The sequence below is a fragment of the Artibeus jamaicensis genome, unplaced genomic scaffold (genome assembly GCF_021234435.1).
Source record: "Artibeus jamaicensis isolate MK-2021 breed Jamaican fruit bat unplaced genomic scaffold, CSHL_Jam_final scaffold_537, whole genome shotgun sequence".
Taxonomy (NCBI): domain Eukaryota; kingdom Metazoa; phylum Chordata; class Mammalia; order Chiroptera; family Phyllostomidae; genus Artibeus; species Artibeus jamaicensis.
Genome location: NW_026522047.1, coordinates 44,114,317 through 44,140,793, shown reverse-complemented (window position 1 = coordinate 44,140,793; position 26,477 = coordinate 44,114,317). Strand labels below are relative to the sequence as shown.

Sequence of the window (26,477 nt, the reverse complement as noted above, 5' to 3'; positions counted from 1 at the left end):
CTGGTAGCTTCTATTTTCTTTTTCATGTTGATATAGTTTGCAGTGAGTTTATTTTAGCTCCCCTATAATTTCTGGTAGCTCATTGTGATCTCTTTGAACTTCCTGATAACCAGTGCTTTGAATTCAATATCGAATAGTTGACTTGCCTGTTTCATGTAGCATTCTTTCTTAGTCTTCCTCCTTTTCTTTCATTTGTGGATTATTTCTTTGTCTTCTGATTGTTTGTGAGCCTCTTCTTGTTAGCTTCAGCTTCTTTAATGGATTTGTTCTAGCTTCCTGGTTTTATGGTGTGAAGTTCTGTGGTATAATACCTGTGAGATTCAGTGGTGTAGTCTCCTTGATCTCCCCAGCTCTCTGGTCTTGGGCTGTCCTGTATGTTGGCTCTGTTTGTCTTTGGGTTTTGGTTGTTTTGGGGTATTTCTTTTGTGGGTCTTTCCCACCACCTGGTGAACTGATGGTCCCTCTGTCCACTACGTGTTTTAATTTGTTGTGCTGGTGAGGGTGGGTTTTGTTGAAGCTTTTTTTGTGCGTGAACAGGGTTTTGAGGATTCTCTTTTGCTCTTATTCAGTTGTTTGCCCTGGGTAGTTTCTCCACTATTTAGTTGTATTTCCAGATAGGCCTTGGATTGAGGTTTGTGTGGTTTCCACTCTCTTCTTCATCTTCTTTTGTTGTTATCTGTTGGTGGTTCCTTTGTTGTTGGGTTTCCTCTTCCAGTGGGTATCCTGGTGTTCACTGCTTCCACCTATTCTTTTTGTGTGTGTGTGATCAGTTGGAGGGGTAGGCAAAACGGTTTATGACAGCAGGAGAGTATTCTGTGATATTTACTGTAGCAGCTGGTAGAGAAGAGATAGGAAATCCTTAGGCTATGTATAGTGATAATCATAATCTTCTACCCAATTAGCTACTTTGTAGAAATGATGGAAAGAAGATAAGGCTCTTTTTGGGGTGGGAAGTTTTGTGAGTTGGATGTAGAAAGCAGTGAGGTTGAGGGAGGTCAGATTCTGAGGTAAAGTGAGAATAAAGGATGGTAAATAGGTGTAGTGTGAGAGATAATAGAGTTAACTACTACAGTATTATAGTTCAGGAAACAATGAAGTGGCTTAAGATTTGGGGGGGTGTTGTATAGTATTTATAATAGTATGTAACAGCTATTATGTACAATAATATTAGAGCAATAATCATATGACAGAATACCTATGAGATATCATAGGGAGTATTGGACCTTCAATAGTGTGCTAATGGAGCAAGGGGAAGTAAAGGACAGTAAATTAGCAATCCACTATGAATGAGGGGACAGGGGAAACCTGTCAAGTGATATAACATACCCAGCCAAGGCAAAGAAGACTATACAGAAAGAGGAGGAATACAAAGATACTATTAAAATAAAAGATGTAAGAATAATGAAAAATAATACAAATATGCAGTAACTTGTAGTTTTTCTGCTATAACAAAGTGAAATTTATCTCTCTGTCTCTACTGTTGGGATGCCCCCTCTTTGGGTCCAACTCTGGTCTTTTTGCAGTTCCAAGTTTTTTTGTCTCACTTTTGGTGGGGGAGGGGAGAAGAAAGGCAGTAGAAGGGAGGAAAAAGAGATAAGTTTGGAAAGAAAGGAAGAAGGAATAATAGAAGAAAGAAGGAAAATGAAGGTAAAAGTATTGAAACATAAAACAATAATAAAGTTAAAAAAATAAAAGATTATTTAAAAAACAAACAAAAAAACCCCTCTTCTTGATTTCTAGCTGGCCAAACCAGTTTTTTTGCTCTCACTGGCTGCAGCAGTCTGAGTGGTGATTGGTGTGGCCTTTCTCCCTTCTCCATGTACTCAGGCTGCCTCACCAGCATTCCCCCAAGATCCGGACCAAGAACAGTCTTTCCCCGGGAGTCACTGTGGTGGGCTGGGGTGCGGGCCCATGCTCCCAGCCAGGCTTTCCTGGTCCCACCACCTTGGGCACAAACCTTTCCCAGTGCTACAGGAAATGCAAGGGTGACTCTCAATTCTCCCAAGCTGACAACCGCAGACTCCACGGGTGATCAAAGCCCCCTTGTTTGCTTCCTTGTGTCTATTTCTCTCTCTGACACTTTAAGCAAACAGATCTCTTCCAGTGGTTTTCAAACTGCGCCCAGCCAGGTAGGGAGGGAGCTGATTACCCAGCTCTCTCCCAAGGACCTTGCTGCCAGCCCTCAGCTCCCAAAGAGTCCTCTGCAGATCTGGCCTGGGCCCTGGTGCCACCCAGCATAGGTGGCAGCCTCAGCCTGTGGCCTGTGCACTGTTCTCTAAGACCTTATTGACCTACAACCATCTCCTCACCATCTGGTCTTTCAGTGTCCACTACAATTTCTGGATTCCTATTTTTCTATATGCTGGGCCACTGTTGGCTATTAGCTGTCTTCCTCCGGAGATCAGCCAGGTTTTTCTCCCATGTGTAACCATTTTTAAATATACAAGTTTGTAGTGATAAGTATATTCACAATATCATGAAACCATCACCAGTGTCTATTTCCACACATTTTTATCATTTCAAAGAGAAGCTCTATACTTATTAAACACCAACTCCCCATTCTTCTCACCCCCTATGCATTGAAACCTTTATTCTACTTCTACCTCTATGAATTTGTTTATTTTATGTACCTCATAAAAGTGAACTCACATAATACCTATCTTTTGGTGTCTGGCATATCTCACTTAGCAAAATGATTTCAAGTTTGAACTACATTGCACGTGATTCAGAATTTCATTCCTTCAAAAGTTTGAATGATATTCCATTGCAAATATATTTCATGTTGGTTGTCCATTCATCTGTTGATGGACACTTGGATTGTTTTCATATTTTGGCTAATTCTGCTATGAACGTTGGCCTGCAAGAATCTATGTGAGTTTTTCTTTTTAATTCTTTTGAGTACCTACCTAGACATTGATTGATAGATCCTGAGAAACTACTTTTAAAAGCATGCCAAATGATCAGGTGTTTGAGGGACACTGTCTTAGGCCCTGGGACAACAAATCTTGAGAGTCCCAATGACGTCTATTCTTCACTTTAAAACAAAGGGTACTGTAAGAAAGACACTACATAATGATCAATGGAGTACTAAACAAGAGGATATAACTTTTGAAAACAATTATGCACCCAACTTAGGAGTACCTACATATATAAAATAAATTTTGGTGGACATAAATGGAGAGATGGACACTAAAAAATCATAGTAGGGGATTTTAACACCCATTGACGTCAATGAACAAATTGTGCAGATAGAAAATCACAAGGAAACAGCAGCCATAAAGGACACACCAGATCAAATGGATTTAATGGATATGTTCAGAGCATTCTATCCCAGTGAGCAAAATATACATTCTTTTCAAGGACATGTGGAAAGTTTCTTGAATAGGTCACATGACAGGATCAAACACAAGTCTGGTGAAATTTAAGATGATTGATATTATATCAATCATCTTCTCTAAACATAATGATATGAAACCAGAAAATAATCATAAGAAAAAAAACTGAAAAACACACAAAGACATGCAAGCTAAAGAACATTTTCCTAAACAATAAATGAGTTAACAGTAATATCAAGGAAAACATTTAAAAAATACCTTGAAACAAATGAAAATAATAACACTACAACCCCAAATCTATGGGGTACAATGAAAGAAGACCTAAGAGGGGAATTCATAGCTTTACAGGTCTACCATGAGGAACTAAAACAACCTCAAATATGGAATCTTTCTTTACACTTAAAAGAACTAGAAAAAGAACAACAAACAAAGCCCCAAGTGAGTAGAAGAAATAAATAATAAAGATTGGAGCAGAAATAAATGAAAAAGGGTCTATAAAACAAAGACAACGGTCAGTGAAACCAAAAGCTGTTTCTCTGGAAAGGTAAACAAGATTGAAAAGTCTTTAACCAGACTCATCAATAAAAAAAAGAGAGAGGAGCCAAATAAATATTATAAAATCAGAAATGAAAGAGGAGTGACAACTAACTCCAACAAAATACAAGGGATAGTAAGAAAATATTATAAAAGCCTATAGGCCAACAAATTAAACTATGTATAAAATGGATAAATTCTTAGAAACACACAATGTTTTAAAACTGAATCAGGAAGTATCAGAAATTCTGAATAAACAAATTTACAACTAATGAACTTAAAGCAGTAATAATAAAAACTAACAAACAAACAAACTCCCAACAAACAAAAGTACTGGAACTGATGTCTTCTTTAAATGTCTTACCCAACATTTAAAGAAGAACTAACACCTATCCTTCAAAAATTCAAGAGGACACTTTGGGTGAAGATGGAGGTGTAGGTAGATACTATGTGCCTTCTCACACAAAGAAAAGAAGGACAACAAGAAGTTTAAAAACCAAAAACAACTAGAACTGCCAGAAAATTGAACTCTATGGAGTCCAACAACCAAGGAGTTAAAGAAGAAGCATTCATCAAGACCAGTAGGAGGGGCAGAGATAAGCAGCCAGGCAAAGAGGACTTGCAACAGGGCAGTGGCTAGAGGTTTGGGTGGGCAAGGCGGGGCAGGTGGACCTGGCAAGGCAGTGGCTGGTAGACTGGGTGGTCCCACATTCATGTTCAGATAAACTGGGAGAAAAAAATGGGGAGTTACCCAGACAGTACAATCCAGGGCCCCAGGGTGAGGAAATAAAGCCTCAAACCTCCAATTGAAAATACCTGTGGGGGTTGAGGCAGTGGTAGGAGAAACTCCAAGCCTCACAGGAGAGTTAGTTGGAGAGACCCACAGGGTCCTAGAATGTACACAAACCCACCCACCCAACAGTCAGCACCAAAAAGGTCCAATTTGCTTGTGGGTAGTTGGGAAAGTGACTGAAAACTGGCAGAGGGTGGAGCAAGAAGCACTGTTCTCTCTCAACCCCCTCTCCCACATGGAGCATCAAAAAGCAGCTCTGTGGATTCTCCAGCCCTAGTGAACACCTAAGGCTCCGCCTCTCACTACATAACAGGAGTGCCAAGGGGAAGAAAATGGCCCAAATGAAAGAACAGATCTTGAGAAAAAATACAGCTAAGTGATGAAGAGATAGCCAACCTATAGATGCACAGTTCAAAACACTGCTAATCAGGATGCACACAGAACTCATTGAGCTTGGTCACAAAATGAGGGAAAAAATGAAGGCTTTCCAAAGTGAAATAAGAGAAAAGCTACAGGGAATCAACAGTGATGGGAAGGAAACCAAGACTGAAATCAATGGTTTGGACAAGAAGGAGGAAATAACCATTCAGCCAGAAAAAAATGAAGAAACAAGAATTGAAAAGAATGAGGAGAAGTTTAGAAACTTTCAGGACATCTTTAAACATTCCAACATCTAAATAATAGGGGTTCCAGAAAGAAAAGAGGGAGAGCAAGAAACTGAAATTTTATTTGGAAAAATAATGAAGGAGAATTTCCCCAATCTGGCAAAGAAAATAGACTTCCAGGAAATCCAGGAAGGTCAGAGAGACTCAAAGAAGTCAGACCCAAGGATGAACACACCAAGACACATTATAATTACATTAGCCAAGATTAAAGATAAGGAGAGAATCTTAAAAGCAGCAAGACAGAAGGAGAGAGTTACCTACAAAGGAGTTCCCGTGAGACTACCAGCTGATTCCTCAAAAGAAACCTTGCAGGCAAAAAGGGGCTGGAAAGAAATATTTGAAGTCATGAAAGGCAAGGACCTACATACAAGATTGCTTTATCCTGCAAAGCTTTCATTTAGAATGAAAGGACAGATAAAGTGCTTCTCAGATAAGGTTAAGTTCAAAGAGTTCATCATCACCAAGCCCTTATTAAATGAAATGTTAAAGGGATTTATCTAAGAAAAAAAGATAAAGATATAAAAAGTAAAATGAAACAAACACAGTTATTGACAACTGAACCTTAAAACAAAAACAAACTAAGCAAACGACTAGAACAGGAACAGAATCACAGAAATGGAGATCACTTGGAGGGTTATCAGTAGGGGACTGGGAGGGAGAGAGTAGGGGAAAAGGTATAGAGCATAAGTAGCATAAAGGGTAGGTAGAACATAGACAGGGGGAGGTTAAGAATAGTATAGGAAATGAAGAAGCCAAAGAATTTATATGGACTACCCATGGACTTGAACTAAGAGGGGGAATGTGGGTGGGAGGGGGTGTGCACGGTGGAGGGGAATAATGGGGGAAAAGTGGAACAACTGTAATAGCATAATCAATAAAGTATATTTTTAAAAATTCAAGAGGAGGGAACACTTCCACATCCATTTTATGAGCCAGCATTATCCTAATTATAAAACAGATGGTACAAAGAAATAAAATTATGGCCAATAAGCATATGAACTTTGACAGTATAGTGCTCAATAAAATACTAGCTAACTGGATCTAGCAATACATTAAAAAGATCATATCCCATGGTCAAGTGAGTTTTATTCCTGGGATGCAAGTTTGGTACAACATGCACAAATCAAAAAATGTGATATGTCACCTAAACAAATTACAGAATAGAAATCTCATGATTATATCAATAGATTCTGAAAAAGCAACTGATAAAATCTAGCACCCATCTTTTGTAAAATCTCTCAGCAAAGTAGAAATACATGAAACATACCTCAACATGATAAAGACCAAGTATGACAAAAATCACAGCCAACATCATACTCAATAGACAAAAACTAAAAGTTTTTTCCCTTAAGATCAGGAAAAAGACAGGAATGTCTCCTTTCAACACTTATTTAACACAGAATTGGAAGTCCTAACCACAGCAATCAGACAAGAAGAGGAGCTAAAAGGCATCCAATTGGAAAGGAAGACATACAACTGTCATTATTTGCAGATGACACGATACTGCATACTAGAAGACCCTAAAAAATCTACAAAAAAAAACCCTACAAGAGCTGATAAATGGATTCAGAAAAGTAGCAGGATACAAAATAAATATTCTTAAATAGTTGCATTTTTAATATATCAACAACTCTCAGAAAAAATAAACTGAGACTACAATTTCATTTACAACTGCATCAAAAAATAAAACACCTAGGAATAAATTTAACCAAGGATGTAAAAGACCTGTCCTGGGATAGTTATAATAATCTGAAGAAATGAAGAAAACTACTACATGATCTTACTTATGTATGGATCTAATGAACACAGTAAAGTATAGAACAACATAGGAACAGAAGCTCAGGTACATAAAACAAACTGACAGCTGCTGGAAAGGTGGATGGGGTACAGAATGTAAGACAGTGAAGGGATTAACCAAAGAACATTTGTGGATAACCCGGGGTGTGGATGACAATAGAGGGATTTGGCTTGGGATATGGAGCAGGTGGGGTGGGAAGAGGAGAGGGTGGAACTGGGTGGGGCTGGAGGAAGGCATAAAAAATGGGATCAACTGTAACAATTAAAAAATAAAAGGAAAATGCTACCCCCCAAAAAAAATCTGAAGAAAGGGATTGAAGAAGACACAAATAAATGGAAGCATGCATTGTGTTCATGGATAGGAAGCATTATTAAAATGTCAATACTACCCAAAGCAATCTATAGATTCAATGCAATTCTAATAAAAATACTAATGGTATATTTCATAGAAGTATAACAAATAATTCTAAAATTTATATGGAAGTACAAAAGGCCCAGAGTAGCCACAGCAATTTAAAAAAAGAAGAAGAAATTTGGAGGAATCTTGCTATCTGATATCAAACTATACAAGAAGATCAAAGTAATCTAAACAACATGGTACTGACATATAGATCAGTGGAACAGAACAAAGAGCCTAGAAGTAATCTCTTGCATTTATGGTCAATTAATATTTGACAAAGGAAGCAAGAAAATACAATGGTGTAAATATAGTCCACTGAAAAATGGTGTTGGAGAAATTGGATAGATACATGCAAAAAAAAAAACAAAACCGACCACCTTCTTCCACCATATAAAAGAATAAACTCAAAAGAAAATCCCCCACCCCCAAAAAAGAACCACATAGAACTAAGAGCTTTGCAGAGCAAATTAAACCAACCCCCAAATGAAAAGTCAACCAACTAAATGGGAGAACACTTTTGCCAGTTACAAAGGGTTAGTATCTTGCATTTATAAACTTGTACAATTCAAACCAACCAACTAAACAAACAAAAAAGCAATCCAATTAAAAATGGGCAAAGGACCTGAAGAGATACTTGTCCAAAGAGGACATACAGATGGCCAATAGACATAATAAAAGATGCTGAAAATCACTAATAATCAGAGAGATGAAAATTAAAACCACAATAACATATCAACTAATCCCTGTCAGAATGGCTATTATCAATAAATCAACAAGCCGCAAGTGTTCATGAGGATGTGGAGAAAAGGGGACCTTCTTGCACTGTTAGGAAAGCAGACTGAAGTGCCACTACAAAAACAGTATGGAGCTTCCTCAAAAAATTAAAAATGGAACTGCCTTGTGACCCCAAAATTTAACTTCTTAAAATATATCCAAAGAACCCTGAAACACTGTTTTGAAAGAATATACGCACCACAATGTTCATTGCAGTGTTATTGACAATATCCAAGACCTGGAAGCAGCCCAGATACCCAGCATTAGATGAGTGGATAAAAAGGTTGTGGTGCCAATGTTCATAGCAGCGCAATTTACAATATCCAAGAGTTGGAAGCAACCTAGGTGCCCATCAGTAAATGAATGGATCAAAAAATTGTGGTACATATACACAATGGAATTCTATGCAGCAGAGAGAAAGAAGGAGCTACTACCTTTTGCAACAACATGGATGGAACTGGAAAGCATTATGCTGTGTGAAATAGGCCAGGTGCTGAAAGACAAATACCATATGATCTCACCTTTAACAGGAAGCTAAACAACAAAACAAACAAGCAAGCAGAAAAAAAACCAAAGACACTGAAATAGAGAACAAGGGGATAGTGACCAGAGGGGAGAAGGAAGGGAAGTTAAGGGGAAAAAGGGGGAGGGATTTGGAGGAACAAATAGGAAGGACACAGGGACGAGAACTAAGGGGGTGGAAATGGGAGGGAGGTGGGGAGTAAGGGGCGGGGGAGGCTGGGATGGGAGGGAGAAATAGACAAAAAACTGTACTTGAAAAATAACTAAATAAAATTAATTTTAATAAATAAATAAATAAATAAATAAATAAATAATGCGTGTGTAAAAAAAAAAGGTTGTGGTGCATTTACATAATGAAACACTGCTTGGCTGTAATTAGAAGGGAAATATTACTTCTTGTGACAGTATGGATGGACATGGAGAATTTATTAAAGTTTTTTTCTTTTTTATATCTTTGTTTATTATCGTTATTATTATTATTATTATTACTATTATTATATCTGGAGAGCATTATGTTAAGTGAAACAGGCCTGAGAAAAACAAGTACCACATGGTTTCACTTACACATGGAATTTAATGAACAAAATAAACTAACAAACAAAAAAATAAACTAGAAACAGACTCATAGACACTGAGAATGAATGAACAGCTGTTAGAAGAGAAAGGGTGTAGGGGGGCTGGGTTAAAATGGTGAAGGGATTAGGCAAGGAAAAAAATCCATCTAGACACAGAAAACAGTGTGGTGGTTACCAGAGGGAGAAGGAGTGAAGGAGGTAGAAGAGGGTAAATGGGGTATATAAATGGGGATGGAAGGAAACTTGATGCCTGGTGGTGAATATGCAATACAATATACACAGATGATGTATTATGGAATTGTAAACCTGAAAGCTAATAATTTTATTAACCAATATTACCCCAATAAATTAAATTTAAAAAAGATGACATGATTGCAGCCCTACATCTAGAACACAGACATCTGTGAAACACTCTGTTGGATTTATGAAAATTGCCATTTGGCATATAGAAATAGATAGTTGTCTAATGTAATAACATATGTAATTTCTATGGAAAAATAGGCCTTTCAAAATAGCAACAACAACAACAACACATCTCTTAAACAGAAAATGCAAAATCTCAAAGCAGACTACAGAAGAAAAAGAGAAAGTTTCTTCTTAGAGACATAAATCTTAAATGAGAAAATAGAAATTATATATATTTTTGGTAGAGACAACATAATTATCTTCACATAAAATGATCAATCAAATGAATGAGCAGACATACAGTCAGACATTGCTTTTTTTAATTGAAAAAAACTTGTCTGAATTTATAAAATTCCTGCAACTTGGAAGTTGGAAGTGAGGAGTATAGGTGAGCTTCCTCCTGAGAAGTGGAAGGCCCAAATCCTTGGAAGTACCTTCCATATTCCCCTTCTGTTAATAATAGCAAGTCCTCAGAGACTGGATAACACAGACCAACTTGGCTAATTATGAGCTCTGAGCATTGAGCTCCCAAGTACATGCAAGAATGAATCATCAGCTTTGCATCTAGCCCTTGAAGTTCTCCATCTCAGTCCAGTAGACTTCACATCTGAGTCTTCCCATCTCATGTATCAGGAGGTCACTGCATCAGGAAGCCCGTGACAAACTTGGCCATACTGCCAGCCCTGGGGATGGAGCCTGAACCTTCAGTGCCCATGCAGGGCAGCAGCAGTGGATTATCACTGCCTGGTCCTCCTGCAGCAGAGACAGAACATCCCAGTGAGTACAGTGGAGATGATGGATGGAGCAGGGACTGTCAGGGGCATTTTCTCTTTCATCATTAGGACAAATAGGAGAGTTGGGGCAAACAGATGGGAGGGCACCAACATGGAACATTTCAGATATTTTGATCCCTGTACAAGTAGATTCTGAATATGTGGAGGGAAACAATGGTCCAATTCATTTCTGATGCCCCAGGACCTACACTCTGCGTGGCAGAGAACAACAACAATCTCTATTAAATATTGAGCAGACTCTGCCTTGGATCTCAGAAACAGAGAGTAGGCAATATTGCTTCCACACAGCAGGTGCTGTCCTTCCTGTGCTTTCATTCTTCCAGCAATGTCTCAGAGGACTAGAAGGGAGATACGACTGTGCCTGCATGTATCAATGGCACTGATTTTCTAAGAAATCTATCAATGTTCATTTAATAGCATTTACAACACTTAAATATAAAGAAAAACTGTGGAGATTTTCATAAATAGAAAAAAAATTTAAAAAGAGAGGAAATGATAAAGGGAAGTAAATCTTACTGTGTGGACTAAGACGCATGTTAGGATTTCCACTCACTCCACAAAGGAATTGCCTGGGACCTGATAGGCTTCCTCCCCTCACTGCTATCTGATGGAATAATATGTCATTACACCTTTCTCACAATTGTTTTCATCAACAAACCTGCTATTTCAACCTGATTTCAAAAGCATGACTGAACATTTCTTGAGGGTAAACCTCTGTTAGATGTCACATGTTTCCCAGAGGTGGGTGCTATTCTCCCATTTCTATATAAGAGATACTCACCCAGAGGGGTGGAGAGATCATACACACTTCACATTGAGTGGGTGACAGCTGGGGGACTTAGTCCCTGATTCCCACCCCAGAGCTCTGTCCCCTCCACTGCAGTCAATAATTGTTTCTTTTCAAACCTGTTTTATCCTCAGATGTGCAAACAGGGGCTCAATCACTAATTCCTTTTCTTTGGATTGGGCAAGTTCACTGGTGAATTAATGAAATGGACCCAGTAGTTTTCAGGGACCTTTACTGAATGAATGTGTGGATCCTGGGTGTTTGTATGAATAGCAATGCATGTGTGAGCACATTTTGTAAAGCTGAGACATGGAGATACCATTCCCCGTACAAGATGGGAACTTTCAAGATGTGGCTCTACCATGGAAAGACTACTGTTAGTCAGATGTCAGAAAACTTGTTAATTTCATCCCTTTGTAATTATTTTTGTCTCTTTTTTCTATTGGGAAAATAAATATAGGTAATTAATAGTAAAATTGCACATTATAATTTCTTTTTACAACTCAAATATTTTATGCCTATGTCTTTAAGTAATTCTCACTTGTGTGATGTGGAGAGGGGCATGAGAATTTTCTTACCACTGCCACAGAAAAAGATTGAAGAATAAAATGAAGTTTAACCCACAGGTAATATTAGGCATCATTTAAAGTGCTGCAATACGTGTATGCATAACACAGAGACTTAAAAAGCAGTGCTGTGTTTAATGAGACTCAGGGAACAGTATGTGTAGTAAGTGGGTATATAGGTATGTTTTTAGGAAAATTACTATGAATGCATAACTCACTACTAATATTATAAAAATATTGTAAGGAAAATGCATCCACCAGATTCATAACAGTGTTTGCCTTCAGACAGCTGAAGTGCCTGGGAAAGTTTGTGCAAGGATAGGAAAACCCCCTCAAGTTTTATCAGTAATAAATACAAATCCTACAGCATGTATTATTACATATTTATAGGTTAATATGGAAGGTGGGTAAAAGTGATGTGGAAAAGAATTCATAATTTTAATATAATGTTTACTCATTTTCTGAGAATGGTTCTCTGCTCTGGCTTTATGATGGTATGCCAAAGGACTTACATGTAGAAATTCTGATTTAATTGGTTCCAGGTTATGGCCAGCCCATTGCTAAATTGTTTTTATTGTGTTTTCACTGTATGCTATTTGTTTCACTACTATTTAACTCCCCTAACCCTCTTCCACCTACACCCACTCATCCCTACCACAATCACCACACTGTTGTCTGAGTCTATAAGTTCTAGGAGCTGAATTGAGGAGAAATGCAATCCCTCTTTTGGGAACAATTGACTTGAAATGCATTGCAGCTGGTATAAGAAGGCCAACTTATGGTTTGAGGCCTGGCTTTGGTTCTCAGTTTGGTCCCACTGTTCATTAGAGGGTTGGATTTGATACGAAATCAACTTTCACCAATGTCTGTGTTTAGAGACAAATTAAAAATTTTTAAACAGCCACGATGAACAAAAACAGTAAAGTGGAAACTCAAGTGCAAATGTTTTTCTAAGATTGTGTATCACTGACAGAAAATAAGCTTTCACAAAAGAAAAAGGAGTATAGACTACAGAGTATTCATGAAAGGGAATTATTTATTTAATCATTGGTGCACTGTCAACTAACACTGTCTCTAGTATCAGAAGTGCTGGGTGATTTTGTGCATTAAACAAAGACATATTTTGCAAAACATGAAGTCTACTAAGGGCAAAAATATACATATTTGAGTTATAGTTAAAGGACTGACTTTGATCAGGAAACCCACACATTTGAGTGAACACCTATCTCCATGGAAGATGGATGTCATAAGTCCAAGATGAAAACTCTTGAAGATAATTGCCATACAAAAATCTATTTGCTTATGAACATTTTATTTTAAGTTAGAATGCAGTTAATGTGGTTTTAGCTCTTCAAGACTACATTCTAAATTAAGGGAATTTCTGGTACTGCATCTGAGTGAGATAAAGTACATTGAACTGCTTCTTAGCGTCTTTCAATAAAGATGATTTTTTCTTAGAAAATAAGATGTCCTGTTCCATAATTTTACTTTCATAGTAGAAGGCTGATATTTTCTTTGTTGATGGAACTTTTTAGTCCCAAGTATCCTTTCCTCTCTAATATTCTTTTAGCCAGGGTCTCTAAAGTGGGTGTTTATGGAAACAGGGGAATAGCCCAGACATCCATTAAGAAATACTTCTAAAAGAGTTCACAACTGAGAAAATGTTGCCGAAGATTAAGGGGTGATGGTGGGTGGTATATGGTCCTGAAGCTCAAGTGTAATTCCTTTATTTGTGAATTGTTTGAATGCAAAAAATGGATGTATCTATACTTGTTTTAATTATTCAACACTCTCTTCTTTTTCAAACTGTGTCCTTTCTGAATAGTACCACAGAATCAAACAGGTGACTCTGAATTCTTCCTCCTGGGACTGTCAGATGATCCAGAGCTGCAGCCTCTTCTGTTTGGGCTGTTCCTGGCCATGTACTTGGTGACCATGCTGGGGAACCTGCTCATCATCCTGGCTGTCAGTTCTGACTCCCACCTCCACACACCTATGTACTTCTTCCTTTCCAATTTGTCCCTGACTGACATCAGTTTCAGCAGCACTACAGTCCCCAAGATGCTGGTGAACCTCCAGACATACAGCAAATCCATCACCTATGCAGGCTGCCTAACTCAGGTCACATTTCTTTCTTTATTTGGAAGTTTGGAGAGTCTACTTCTGGCTGTGATGGCCTATGACCGGTTGGTGGCCATTTGTCAACCTCTACACTACCTGGTGATCATGAACCCCCGCCTCTGTGGCTTGTGTGTCCTGCTGTCACTTTTAATCAGCCTTTTGGACTCCCAGCTTCATTACTTGATGGTGTCACAACTTACCTTCTGTGCCTATGTGGAAATTCCTCATTTCTTTTGTGACCCTTCTCAACTCCTCAGCCTCGCCTGTTCTGACACCTCCACCAATAATATATATATCTATTTTTTTGGTGCTCTCATTGGTGGTGTTCCACTCTCTGGGATCCTGTTTTCTTACACTCGAATTGTTTCCTCCATTCTGAGAGTCCCATCATCAGGGGGGAAGTATAAGGCCTTCTCCACCTGTGGCTCTCATCTGTCAGTTGTTTGCTTATTTTATGGAACAGGCCTTGGTGTATACCTCAGTTCCACTGTGTCATCCTCCCTGAGGAAAGGTGCCATGGCCTCGGTGATGTACACTGTTGTCACCCCCATGCTGAACCCCTTCATCTACTGCCTGAGGAACAAGGATATCAAGAGTGCTCTGAGGAGGGTGATCAGAAGAATAGCCTAGTTCTATACCCATGGATTTTTTTGGCTTATAGACTGAAAATAGTAGCAAAGTCAAACATGTGTAACAAGAATTTCTGAATCCGCAGTCTCACAGTGTATTTGTACCCATATGGATCTGCTTTCTGTCTACACAATTTTTTCTCTTAGCACAGCTGTAATGAATTCAGAGGTTGTTTGGACTCTGTACTTCAATGAGAGTCCCTCCAGGATTATGCCCAGCCCATTAGTATACTCCTCTCACTTTCCTGTGCATTACCCAGCACTCTTGGTCCTGATTGTCGTGATTGTATCATTATAAAAAATCATAGTTCTCTCCTGTTTGGTATTTATTCTTTCTATAGTGTCCCCATGATTCTTCTTTATTTTCTTATATTTTTGCTCTTTCATGATCATGGTCTGATGCTTGAGAAGATAGAGTATTTAATTCCTTTTCCAATCCAAGCTATTTTAAAATTAAGATGGAATGGCATTAATACTGAATTTGCATAAATACTTATCAACTAGGACATTTGTAGTAAACTGGGATGTATGGTTTTCAATATACTGATAATTCTTTTTCCCATTCCACCTAATGTCTCCTCTTCAATTTCACAGCCAGACATGAAAGGACAAATACTGTAAAATTTTACTTATGTGAGGCACCTAAAGTAGTGAAATCCATAAGACATGAAGTAGAATATTGGTTGTCAGGGAATAGGGGAAGAGAAAATAGAGTGTTAGCATTTAATTGAGAAATAACGAGTTTCATGTTTACAAGAAGAAAAGGCTTGTGGAGGTGGATGGCGATGATGGTGGTACAGCAATGTGAGTTTACTTAATCATACTGAATGGGACACTTAAAATAGTTAAAATGGCAGATTTGCCATTTGATAATTTTACTACATAAAAGAAATGATGTCACACTAGAGATGAGGGACATGTTGCTCCAAATGCCAAATTTACCACTCAGCCCTCAACATCAGCTCCCACAGGGACCTGCCCTATCTACAGAGAGCCACCATAACCAAAGTCATGGTTCCTTCTGCAGCTGCCCACATCCTATGAGATTTGGCCTCTTGGTACCAGTTCAAGCCAACTCTAAAGATTCATCCTAGATCCAGAGCTGCCTGGTGATTTTAGGAGCCCTTTGATGGGCTTCAGCTTGGCTTGATTTTTGCACTGCCCTTGGTTGCTACAAAGTGTTTGCCAAACCACACAGTGAGGGAACAGTCTCTGCAGGACTGTCTTCACTTAAGATACCAGCCACAGGTTCAGGAGTCCCCAGGCACCCTCCCTTCAGATGAGCTTGCCACAGTAAAGGGACTCTCTTACTTTCAATGATTTGCTAGAATGACTCAAAGGGAACCTAAGGGACCTAAGGGAGTTCCCTCAGGTTCAATAATTCACCAGAATGAGCCACAGAACATAAGATAGTGCTAAACTTATGATTACACTTTTCCTATAGCAAAAGAATACAAAACAGGACTAGTTAAAGGAAGATACACATGGGGAGATATGTGATAGGTCCCATAGGAAAACCTTACTGTTGTCCTCTGCCCTTGGGATTCAAATTAATTACCTCATCCTGGCCACAATGTGAGACAACAGTCAGAGTCTTTCTAACCAGTTAATATACATGAGGTTTAGTGTCCAGAGATTTTATTAAGGCTTCATATCATCGGTGGGATAAGTTGAGTCTTTTCCCATTTGGTTGAACTCACTCTCCAGTCTTCCTCCCCAGACACTGGGCTGCCTTCAGTTCCCCTAAAGTATGAGCACTTCGATACATGCTTGGTTTCTTTGGCACAACCCATTGCCATCTTCAGTCATCTCATTAACATGAACTATCAAGTATCATCCATGGGTTCCCCCACAATAACCAATCACTTTTCTCACTAGCTAAATGTCAAGGACTTAAGGCTTACCTCCCAGGACCTGGGAAAAGCTCATATCTCTGTGTAAGTGAGGACAAATTCATTCCCACTCATCTGCTCTTCCACAGGTGTTGAGTTCAGGAGTGCTAGCTGGTAGCCTTCCTGCATGTTTATTACTGTCTCTGAGTCTCTTTGTGAGGAAGCCAATTTGGGATATGTTGTTACTAACAAAATTATTTTGGGATATTTTTAAGGCAGTTCCAAGGTAGTTTTCTTAAATAGTAAGCAATGCTTTATAAATAAGAAGCCCAGTGCTTGGTGCAGTGATGGAAAATTTTAGGAGTGGCAATGAAGTATTGAAGTTTTGGAACAGTAGGTGGGTCCCATAGAAAATTTTAATGAATCTAGAACTCTTGACTAGAAATGCCTCATACAAAGGGAGAATAGAGTTTGAGATAATAAAATGTTCATGAGCATTATACTTAAAAAATGTTTATTTTAAAATATTAAACCTTTGAGTGTAAATAAAATACGAGTTAAGGATGATAATTTATTTGGCTTGTGTCATATTCTTGAAATTTGTAGAGGCCACATGATCCAATTTGTCCCTCATTTTTGTTCCACATTTGGTCTGCTTGCCCTGATTTCAGTTGTTGAGGTTCAGAAGACATTGAGAACATGAGATTGTCTAACACTCAGGACATTGCTGTCCTCCCTGGGTAGAGGAGGTGTCTGAAAACCTGAGGAACATTCCAAGTCCTGTTTTTAGAACATGGAGATGCACAGACGGGTGACCTCAAAGACTGGAAGTGATACAGGGTGCAGCCAAGGGGGGGCAAAAAAGATTTGGAATAATGTCTAGAATTCAAAGTGTATAAGAATATTGGAGAGACATATAAGATGTCCTCACCCCCCCCCCTCCGCCACCCCGTGTCAGTTGGGGGAAGGAACAAATGGAGCAGAGCCATTGAGAGTTGTTTTGCATAGCGACAGTTTTGCAGCTAACCTCTGGAATGATCTATAAGTAAAGAGTTCTAAAACAATTCACAACTGAGAAAATGTTGCTGAAGGTTAAGGGGAGTGGTGGGTGGTGTATGGTCCTTAAGCTCAAACGTGATTCCTTTATTTGCGAATTGTTTGAATGCAAAAAAATGGATGTGTCTGCACTTGTTTCATTTATTCAGTACTCTCTTCTTTTTCAAACTGTGTCCTCTCTGAATAGTACAACAGAATCGAACAGGTGACTCTGAATTCTTCCTCCTGGGACTGTCAGATGATCCAGAGCTGCAGCCTCTTCTGTTTGGGCTGTTCTTGGCCATGTACTTGGTGACCATGCTGGGGAACCTGCTCATCATTCTGGCTGTCAGTTCTGACTCCCACCTCCACACACCTATGTACTTCTTCCTTTCCAATTTGTCCCTGACTGACATCAGTTTCAGCAGCACTACAGTCCCCAAGATGCTGGTGAACCTCCAGACATACAGCAAGTCAATCACCTATGCAGGCTGCCTAACTCAGGTCATGTTTTTTTCTCTATTTGCATGTTTGGAGAGTCTTCTTCTTGCTGTGATGGCCTATGACCAGTTGGCGGCCATTTGTCAGCCTCTACACTACCTTGTAATCATAAACCCCCGCCTCTGTGGCTTGTGTGTCCTCCTGTCATTTTTCATCAGCCTTTTGAACTCCCAGCTGCACCACTTGATGGTGTCACGACTTACCTTCTGTGCCTATGTGGAAATTCCTCATTTCTTTTGTGATGCTTCTCAACTCCTCAACCTTGCCTGTTCTGACACCTCCACTAATAACATATGTATCTACTTTTTTGGTGCTCTCATGGGTGGTGTTCCACTCTCTGGGATCCTTTTCTCATATATATGAATTGTTTCCTCCATTCTGAGAGTCTCATCTTCAGGGGGGAAGTATAAGGCCTTCTCCACCTGTGCCTCTCACCTATCAGTTGTTTGCTTATTTTATGGAACAGGCATTGGTGTGTACCTCAGTTCTGCTGTGTCATCTTCCCTGAGGAAGGGTGCCATGGCCTCAGTGATGTACACTCTTGTCACTCCCATGCTGAACCCCTTCATCTACAGTCTGAGGAACAGAGACATCAAGAGTGCCCTATGGAGGGTGATCAGAAGAATAGCTTAATCTCAACACCTCTGCCATATTTTTTTGTTCTTAGAATGGAAAAAAGTGACAAAATCAAATATTTGCAGTAAAAAATTCTGAATCTTCAGTCACATAGTGTGTATGTACCCATATGGTCCTCTGCTTATGTCTACACAGTTTTTCCTCTTAGTACAACTCTAGTGGAATTGGGAACTTACTTATTTTGGACTCCATACCTAAATCATAACCCATCCATGATTACTTTTAACATTTGGCCCCTTAACACCAGCATCAGTCAACTCTGAAGGAGCATTAGATCCAGAGCCCCCTGGTGATTTTAGGAGGCCTCAGATGAGCTTCAACTTGGCTTGATTTTCCACTACTCTCCCTTGCTACAAAGTGTTCACCAAAGCACACAGTCAGGGAACAGTACCTGCAAGACTGTCTTCACTTCAGACACCAGTCGCAAGTTCCAGTTCAGGAGTCCCAGGGCCACCCTCACTTTAAACCATTTGGACACAATTAAGGAAGTCCTTCACATTCAATAATTTGGTAGAATGACTCAAAGCAAAGGAATTCCTTCAGGTTCACCAGAAGCAGCCACAGAACTTAGGACAGTGCCAGACTTATGATTTCTTATAGCAAAAGAATACAAAATAAGACTAACCAAAAGAAGATACACATGGGGAAATATCTGAAAGTTCTTTTAAGTAAAGCTTCTTGTTATCCTTTCCCCAGGGGGTTCAGATCCATTACCTTCTCCTGGCCACAGTGTGAGACAACACTCAGAGTATTGTTAACCAGGTAGCACACCTGAGCTTCAGTGTCCAGAGAATTTATTGAGGCTTCATATCATTGGTGGGATAAATGGAATTATACCCCATTTTTAAAAGACTTTATTTATTTATCTTTAGAGGGGAAGGGAAGGAGAGAGGGAGAGAAACATCAATGTATGGTTGCCTTTTGTGCATCCCCTGCTGGGAACTGGCCTGCAGGGAACTGACTTGCAACCCAGGCATGAGCCCTGACTGGCAATCGACCCGCGATTGTCTGGTTCCCAGGCCTGCACTCAATCCACAGAGCTACACCAGCCAGGGCTCTATCCCATTTTTTAACTCATTCTCCAGCCTCCCTGCCCAGACGTTTGACTCACATCACTTAACCTAAAGCACCAACCCTTCATATACATGGTCTCTTTCACACAGCCAATTTCCATCTTCAGTCATCTAATTAGCATAAACTATCAAGTATATTTATAGGATCCACCACAAATAACAAATCCTTTTTGTCACTAGCGAAATTTCAAGTATTTCATATTACAAGTATGCTATGGTTTAAACTCAGATGACAGCAGTAACTGTGAGAGGCAAGGTAGATAGATGATTGAAAAACAAATAGCAGCTGGAGTCTGTGACCCACAGAATCAGTGGTGGTGGCAACATATTGCCGATGAGGAGACATCAAAAGCATTGCTTAACCCAGAGAATCCAAAATATCAATGGTAAGCCAGAAAAAGTCAGAGGTTAGCTACCATGATTGAAAATCATGGTTCATCTTCCAGTTTCCAAACCCAAGCCTGTTTATAGACTCAAACCTTAGAGGTTAACTGGATGCAGTTCACCCCTTTCCAAGGCTAGCTGTTGGCATGGTGATTCCATTAGACTCCCATTCTGGAGTAGGCAGCAATTCATGTTTAGCAAGGTGAATATTCATGCATTTATCCTTTCCTGCCTACAGTGCCTGGGAAACACTACTATCCAAGATTTAAAACATTCAATTTCTTTGTGGTGAAGAAGATATGGAACTGAACATGATGTAACAGGAGATCACAATTCCTAACATATTCTGCATCACCTGAGCCTCTTAGCCTCACATACTTACAGTGGCAATTCTATGACTCAATTATTGCTCTCTCGAGTCGCATTGCAGTGCTCTGTCCTGGAACCATTCCTAAAGATATGTCCCCCTTTCAGCTAGTCACTCTCTGGACTCTTATATTTGTATCTCAGTGAATTCACCTGCATAGACTGTACTGAACAACTTATTAGTGCCTGATCAAATCTAATATTCTGAATGTGTTTTTTTCTATCTCTAGTGATACATTTTTACTACTTATTTTGGAAATGCACTAAGCAATAGTTCAAACTCATGAATAAAAATAAAATAATTTATCCATCAGTGTCTTTTCTGTTGGACATATGATATGATAATGAGATGCAGGAAATAAACTCTATGAGTACAATGTTTTTGTTTGTTTGTTTCTGTTCTTCACAGCTGTATTCCAGACACAAACAACAGCATGGAACATCAGAAAGTCTCAATAAATATTGTTGAATTAGTGACTTTGATAAGAACTAGCAATGGTTCTCAACAAATTTCACTATGTCCTAATTCTTATTTAAGCCTTCCCAGTTGGCTCCTGAAGTGGCTGTTTTCCAACTTCAGGACTAGAAATCAAACATGAGGTGCAGTAATACATGATAAAAAGAGGGTATGAGGAGAGCAGAAATGAGAATAAGAGAGGAGTCACCATAAGAGGTTGAGACAAAGTGTTAAAAAGCCATCATAACCAAAGTCACCTACAGAGAATGGATGACAAGCAAAATTCAATGTGATGAAGAGGTGGGATTTCTTTAGCCAACTGCTCTTCCCCCTGTCAGCTTAGAATCTCAGGATGAGTGTTCCCTTTATGGAATATAGAGCATTCTCCCAAGAACTTTTCGTAGAGCCCTCTTGATGTCCCTGTTCCGCGGAGCTCCAAATTGCTGCCACTATCTTAAAAATCCATCTGAAGCTTCAAATAGGATAGAATCAACATCCTGTTTTCCCCTTGGGCAAGGAGAGGCACTGGAAAGGACACAATGTCACTACTGTTGGGATTTTTGCCCAAACCCCACACGGGACAATCTAAAGACTGGCACATCCAGATAAACCCAAACTAAGAAATATCCAAAAATGTCAATGTCACCAAATTCAGAAAGTCTAGGATGAGCTGTTCTGGATTAAAGATGGCCTAACATCAACCAACCAAGTAATGTGTGATATTGGGTTTTCTTTGCTCTAAATGACATTATTAGCACAACTGTCAAAATAGAAATGAGAGTCTATAAATGTAATAATCTTATTATATCAACATTAATTTCCTGATTTTGATCATTGCATTGTGGTTATGTAGGAAAATGTTATTGCTTTTAGGGAACACTGAAGTAGATACAACTTGCTCTCCAATGGTTTTGCAAACACACCACATGTGTGCACACAAACTGGATAAAAAAAAAAGTGAAGGTGGTAAAAATGTTAACATTTAGGGGGTCCAGTAAAAGATATACATAGGAACTACTATTTAAACATTTTCTTTAAACCTGAAATGATGTCAAAGTAAAGTTAAAAACACTTTCACATAATGTTCAATAGGACAAGGTAGAGAAAAATAAAAAGGAAAATTCATCCATGAAATGTCAGAAAGAAGCCAACTTTGAAAATCATTGGAGCTGAGGTGACCACGGACAGGTATGGAGCCCACATTCACACTCACCTGGAAACCTCAGCCAGAAAATTAGTCTAAGTGGTCCTGGACAGAAATGCCTGTAAGCCCCATGGAAACCAAAACACAAACATCATCTGGAAGGTGCTTTCACTCTGGGGTTTTTGCCTCAGTGTCCATAAAGACAAGACTGTGATTTTTCTTTCTTTTACACCCCGCTTTCCAGCTTTGCCAGCTCATGTGTTCTTCCAACCTCCCTATTCTTATTAAGCACAGCACCAGCCTTTCTCTCCACTAAGTTCCAACACACATTGTCCTTCTCAGGAATCTACAGTGCTGTGAGTTTCCCCCAGCCACACTGGTATTGTCCTCCAGCTGGGGTGCTCACTCCAAGCCTTTGTCTTCCTGTGATCAGTCTTGTCCTTATCTCTTATACAGAACATCAATTCCTCAAACAAGCCTTCCCTGAACCCTGCCCATACAAAGTACAGTTTCCCCCTATTCCAGCTTTTATACTCCCCTGTATTTTCTTCTTCATTGCACTAAGTCATATTATGTTTTCATTTACTTATGAAATTTCTTGCTTAATATCTGTCCCTCTCATGACTGAATCATAAACTACACCAAGAGTTCAGGTAACATATTACAAAATTTATTTTCCTGGTGTTCCCAGTATTTATTCTCGATATGGATTGAATGAAGGTTGGAACAAAATTTGGAATAATCTTATTTTTATTTTTTTTGTACACACACACACACACACACACAACATATACCTACTTGTGATATATAAATATCAGAAACAAGAAATCTACAAGTTATTCTCACATTATTGATGCAGCAACCTACAAAAGCAGTAAGATAATGTTATCTTTTGATACATGAATAATCAATGTGGAAATAATGACAGTTGCAACCTAAATGTATATGTAATAAAATTTAACAGTCACTGATGGGAAGGGAACAGAACATTTCCGTCATGTGGAATAGAAGGATATTGCCTTTGGGTGTTAGCATAGCACTATACTACCATGTTAATCCAAGATTACATCAGTACACCCTAAGAACACAAAACAAACTCAAAAAAAGCAGAAAGGAGAAATCATGCTTGCTGTTAATAATCATTTAACATAGTTTCTTTTTTTTTTTTTTTTTTTTGGTGTGCCGTTCGCGCCCCCCTGCGCTTCCTCTTTTCTTTTATAATCCTTTTAATAGATCTGAGAAGCCACTGTCACTGCTGATAGCTTACCTACCTCACTATGAAAGTCACCAGGGTTATCAGCTTTTCTCTTTGTCCCTGAACAGATCATTAGGGAAGATAGAGAGAAAATGGGGCTGTTCACAATTGCAATAACAATACACATGGCACCTGGCACAGGTGGGCACTCATGCACTATTTGTTGAATCAAACAGTGTGTGTAACCTTTTGAAACCAAACCATGAGCAGGGTTCCCCAGTGAACCTGCATCATGGGCACCTGGAGGCTGGTTAAAACAGGCTGTTGGGACTCATCCTTGGTTTGTCAGCAGGTCTTGGGTGGGGCCTGAGACTCTGCATTTCTGGCAAGCTCTCAGCAGAGATGAGTTCAGGGGAACAGATACTGCTGTGCAGGAACCACACTGAGAACTACTGTACTAGAGAAGGACAAGGCTCTTAGCAGGTGGGTTGGAAACTTTTTTATACTTGAGAAAGTACCAATTACTACTACAAGTCACTGGGCCCAAAATAAGTTTCCATCTGAACTGGAGGCAACAGAAAAACAACTGCACAGGAATCTAAAAAGATGTAAATAGCCAGGAAAATAATTCCAGGACTCAAATAAAATTGTCTTGGGTTCACTATCAACTATGTTACCCTCCCTCCCCCTCGTGACTTTTTAAATACTTCTTTTCATACACAATACTCGAGCCAGATGGATGACTCACTCCCGCATTGTTAAACAAGTATTTGGAAAAACTCTTTTCTGCTCTGACTGTTGGATGCTGAAGACAGACTCACCCAGGGAATGATAGGGAGACAGAACTTGTCACAAGTCATGTCTGTGAGAGGTGCAGGTGTAGTCTTCTCCCAGCCAGATGTCATTGAACTATGGTGGGGATGCGAGGGAAGTATTTGTGGTTTCCCAAGCCTCAGGAGAATGATTTCTCATCATTACTCATTAAATAAATTGTTTCTTTGATGTTCTCCTCTTGAAGTCACTAAGCTCCTTTGGGCTACTCCATGCTTCCTTGCAGACACTTCTGAAATACCCCTTCCCCCAAGTTCTAAACATGTTCCACAAATGTGTAACTTTATTTCTGATGCACTCCCACAGAGTTCCAAAATGATTAAAACATGTGAGAAAACAAACTTTATTTTATTGTATTCATTATTACATGAATAAATGTAATATATTTGGTTCCTAGAGGGCATATCTCTCAAAAGTGCAATTATGGAAAACAAGTCAAGAAAATGGGAAAGGAAGGATGATGAGTGGAAGAAACAATCACAAGGACTGACTCATTCAATTTTCCCACACGATTTCTATGTCATCTGAAGAAAACACCTTTAAAACCTGGATTCCTCCTTTGAAATTGAAATCACGTTGTTTGTTGTGAAAGGCAGAATAGCAAAGTCACCTGCCAGGCTGTGGTCCACCTGAATTTCAGTCTTTTCTTTTGAAAATGAAGTAAATGAGAGACAATACCTCAAGAAATTTTGTCATGAAATTAAGTCATTCATGTGAAGAGACACATAGAGTCTTGATTCGTCAACATTTTGTTCTCATTACTACATGCTTTTCACTCTATTTCTTCTGGAAAAAAACAAGCATACAAGGAAATTAAGGTGAAGATCAATCAGGTATGAAGACAACTTTCTGGGAACCTAACCACTTGAAATGACAAGTGCTTTAAATTTAAAGTTAGAAATCTTAAGAATAGCTGTAAGATGCTGGCCAAATGAGGAGTGTTGTGGACAGCATGCAAGGATGAAAAATTAAAAAAAAATTTTTAATTTAGTTATTTTTCAAGTACAGTTTTTTGTCTATTTCTCCCATCCCAGCCCCCCTGCCCCGTCTCCCCACCTCCCTCCCATTTCCTCCCCCTGCCCCCAGTCCTCATCCCTGTGTCTTTCATACTTGTTCCTCAAAATCCCTCCCCATTTTTCCCCTTAAATTCCCTTCCCTCTCCCCTCTGGTCGCTGCCCACTTGCTGAAGTAAAAAAAAATTTCTTAGGGAGTTGCTGAGAAGAGCCAAACAAGTACTAATACAAAAACAAAGAAAAGGGAAATCATCTGTGCTTTGGATAGAAGAAATCAATAATGTCTTATAGGAGAGAAAAAGAACCTGGATATTTAAATTTGCAACATTAACCTCCGAGGTCCACAATGTACACTTAGTTCTGGGGCCAGTGATCCATCATGGACAAGGTGCTGCTGGGTGGAGGAGCCTTCCAAGGGCCCCCTTCACATCCTTGTTCCTCAGGCTGTAGATGAAGGGGTTCAGCATTGGGGTGACCACAGTGTACATCACTGAGGCAATGATGCCCCACCAGGGAGGTGCATCAGAACTGAGATATACACCAAGGCCTGTCCCATAGAACAAAGAAACTGTGGACAGGTGAGACCCACAGGTAGAAAAGGCTTTATATTTCCCATCTGCTGATGGGATTCTCAGTATTGAGGAGACAATTCGAATATAGGAGAAAGAATTCCAGTGAAGGGACACAATGCCAAGAAGGCCAGTTACCATATGGAACACAATGTGATTGATGAGTGTGTCTGAGCAGGCTAGTGTGAGGGCCTGAGCAAGTTCACAGTAAAAGTGTGGAATTTCCCAGTTGGCACAGAAAGACAGCCGCAATGTCAACAGGATCTGGGCCAGGGAGTACCCAGGACACTGATGAACCAGGACAGGAGTACCAGCAGGACACAGAGGTGGGAGTTCATGGTGAGTGTGTAATGTAAGGGGTGACAGATGGCCACAAACCTGTCATAGGCCATCATTGTGAGGAGAAAAGTGTCCATACCTCCAAACACCATAAAAAAACACACATTGGGTGATGCAGCCTGCATAGGATATGGCTTTGCTCTGTGTCTGGATATTCACCAGCATCTTTGGGATGGTGGTGGAGGCGAAACAGATGTCAGCCAAGGACAGGTTGGAGAGGAAGAAGTACATGGGTGTGTGGAGGTGGGAGTCAGAGGTGATGGCCAGGATGATGAGCAGGTTTCCCAACACAGTGATCAGGTACATGGACAGGAACAGACAGAATAAGATGAGTTGATGCTCCGAGTCTTGGGAAAATCCCTGAAGTATAAAATATAACACTTTTGTTTGATTTCCTGTTTCCAT

The 26,477-nt window shown here is 39.5% G+C and overlaps 3 protein-coding genes across 3 annotated transcripts; 2 read left to right on the top strand and 1 right to left on the bottom strand.

The window, feature by feature from the left end:
• Positions 1-10,462: 10,462 nt before the first annotated feature.
• On the top strand, positions 10,463-14,698 carry LOC119040550 (putative gustatory receptor clone PTE01). The gene is made up of 2 exons (XM_053658648.1): positions 10,463-10,577; positions 13,773-14,698. The coding sequence occupies exons 1-2, from the start codon at positions 10,490-10,492 to the stop codon at positions 14,696-14,698; spliced, it is 1,014 nt and encodes a 337-aa protein (XP_053514623.1). The 5' UTR covers positions 10,463-10,489.
• Positions 14,699-17,705: 3,007 nt separating this feature from the next.
• On the top strand, positions 17,706-18,698 carry LOC119040548 (olfactory receptor 18-like). The gene is given in 1 exon segment (XM_053658644.1): positions 17,706-18,698. A coding segment is annotated over 1 exon segment (993 nt).
• A 6,843-nt stretch (positions 18,699-25,541) lies between these two features.
• On the bottom strand, positions 25,542-26,477 carry LOC119040547 (olfactory receptor 7C2). Its single transcript, XM_037133576.2, is given in 3 exon segments — positions 25,542-26,015; positions 26,018-26,176; positions 26,178-26,477. Coding segments are annotated over 3 exon segments (933 nt in total).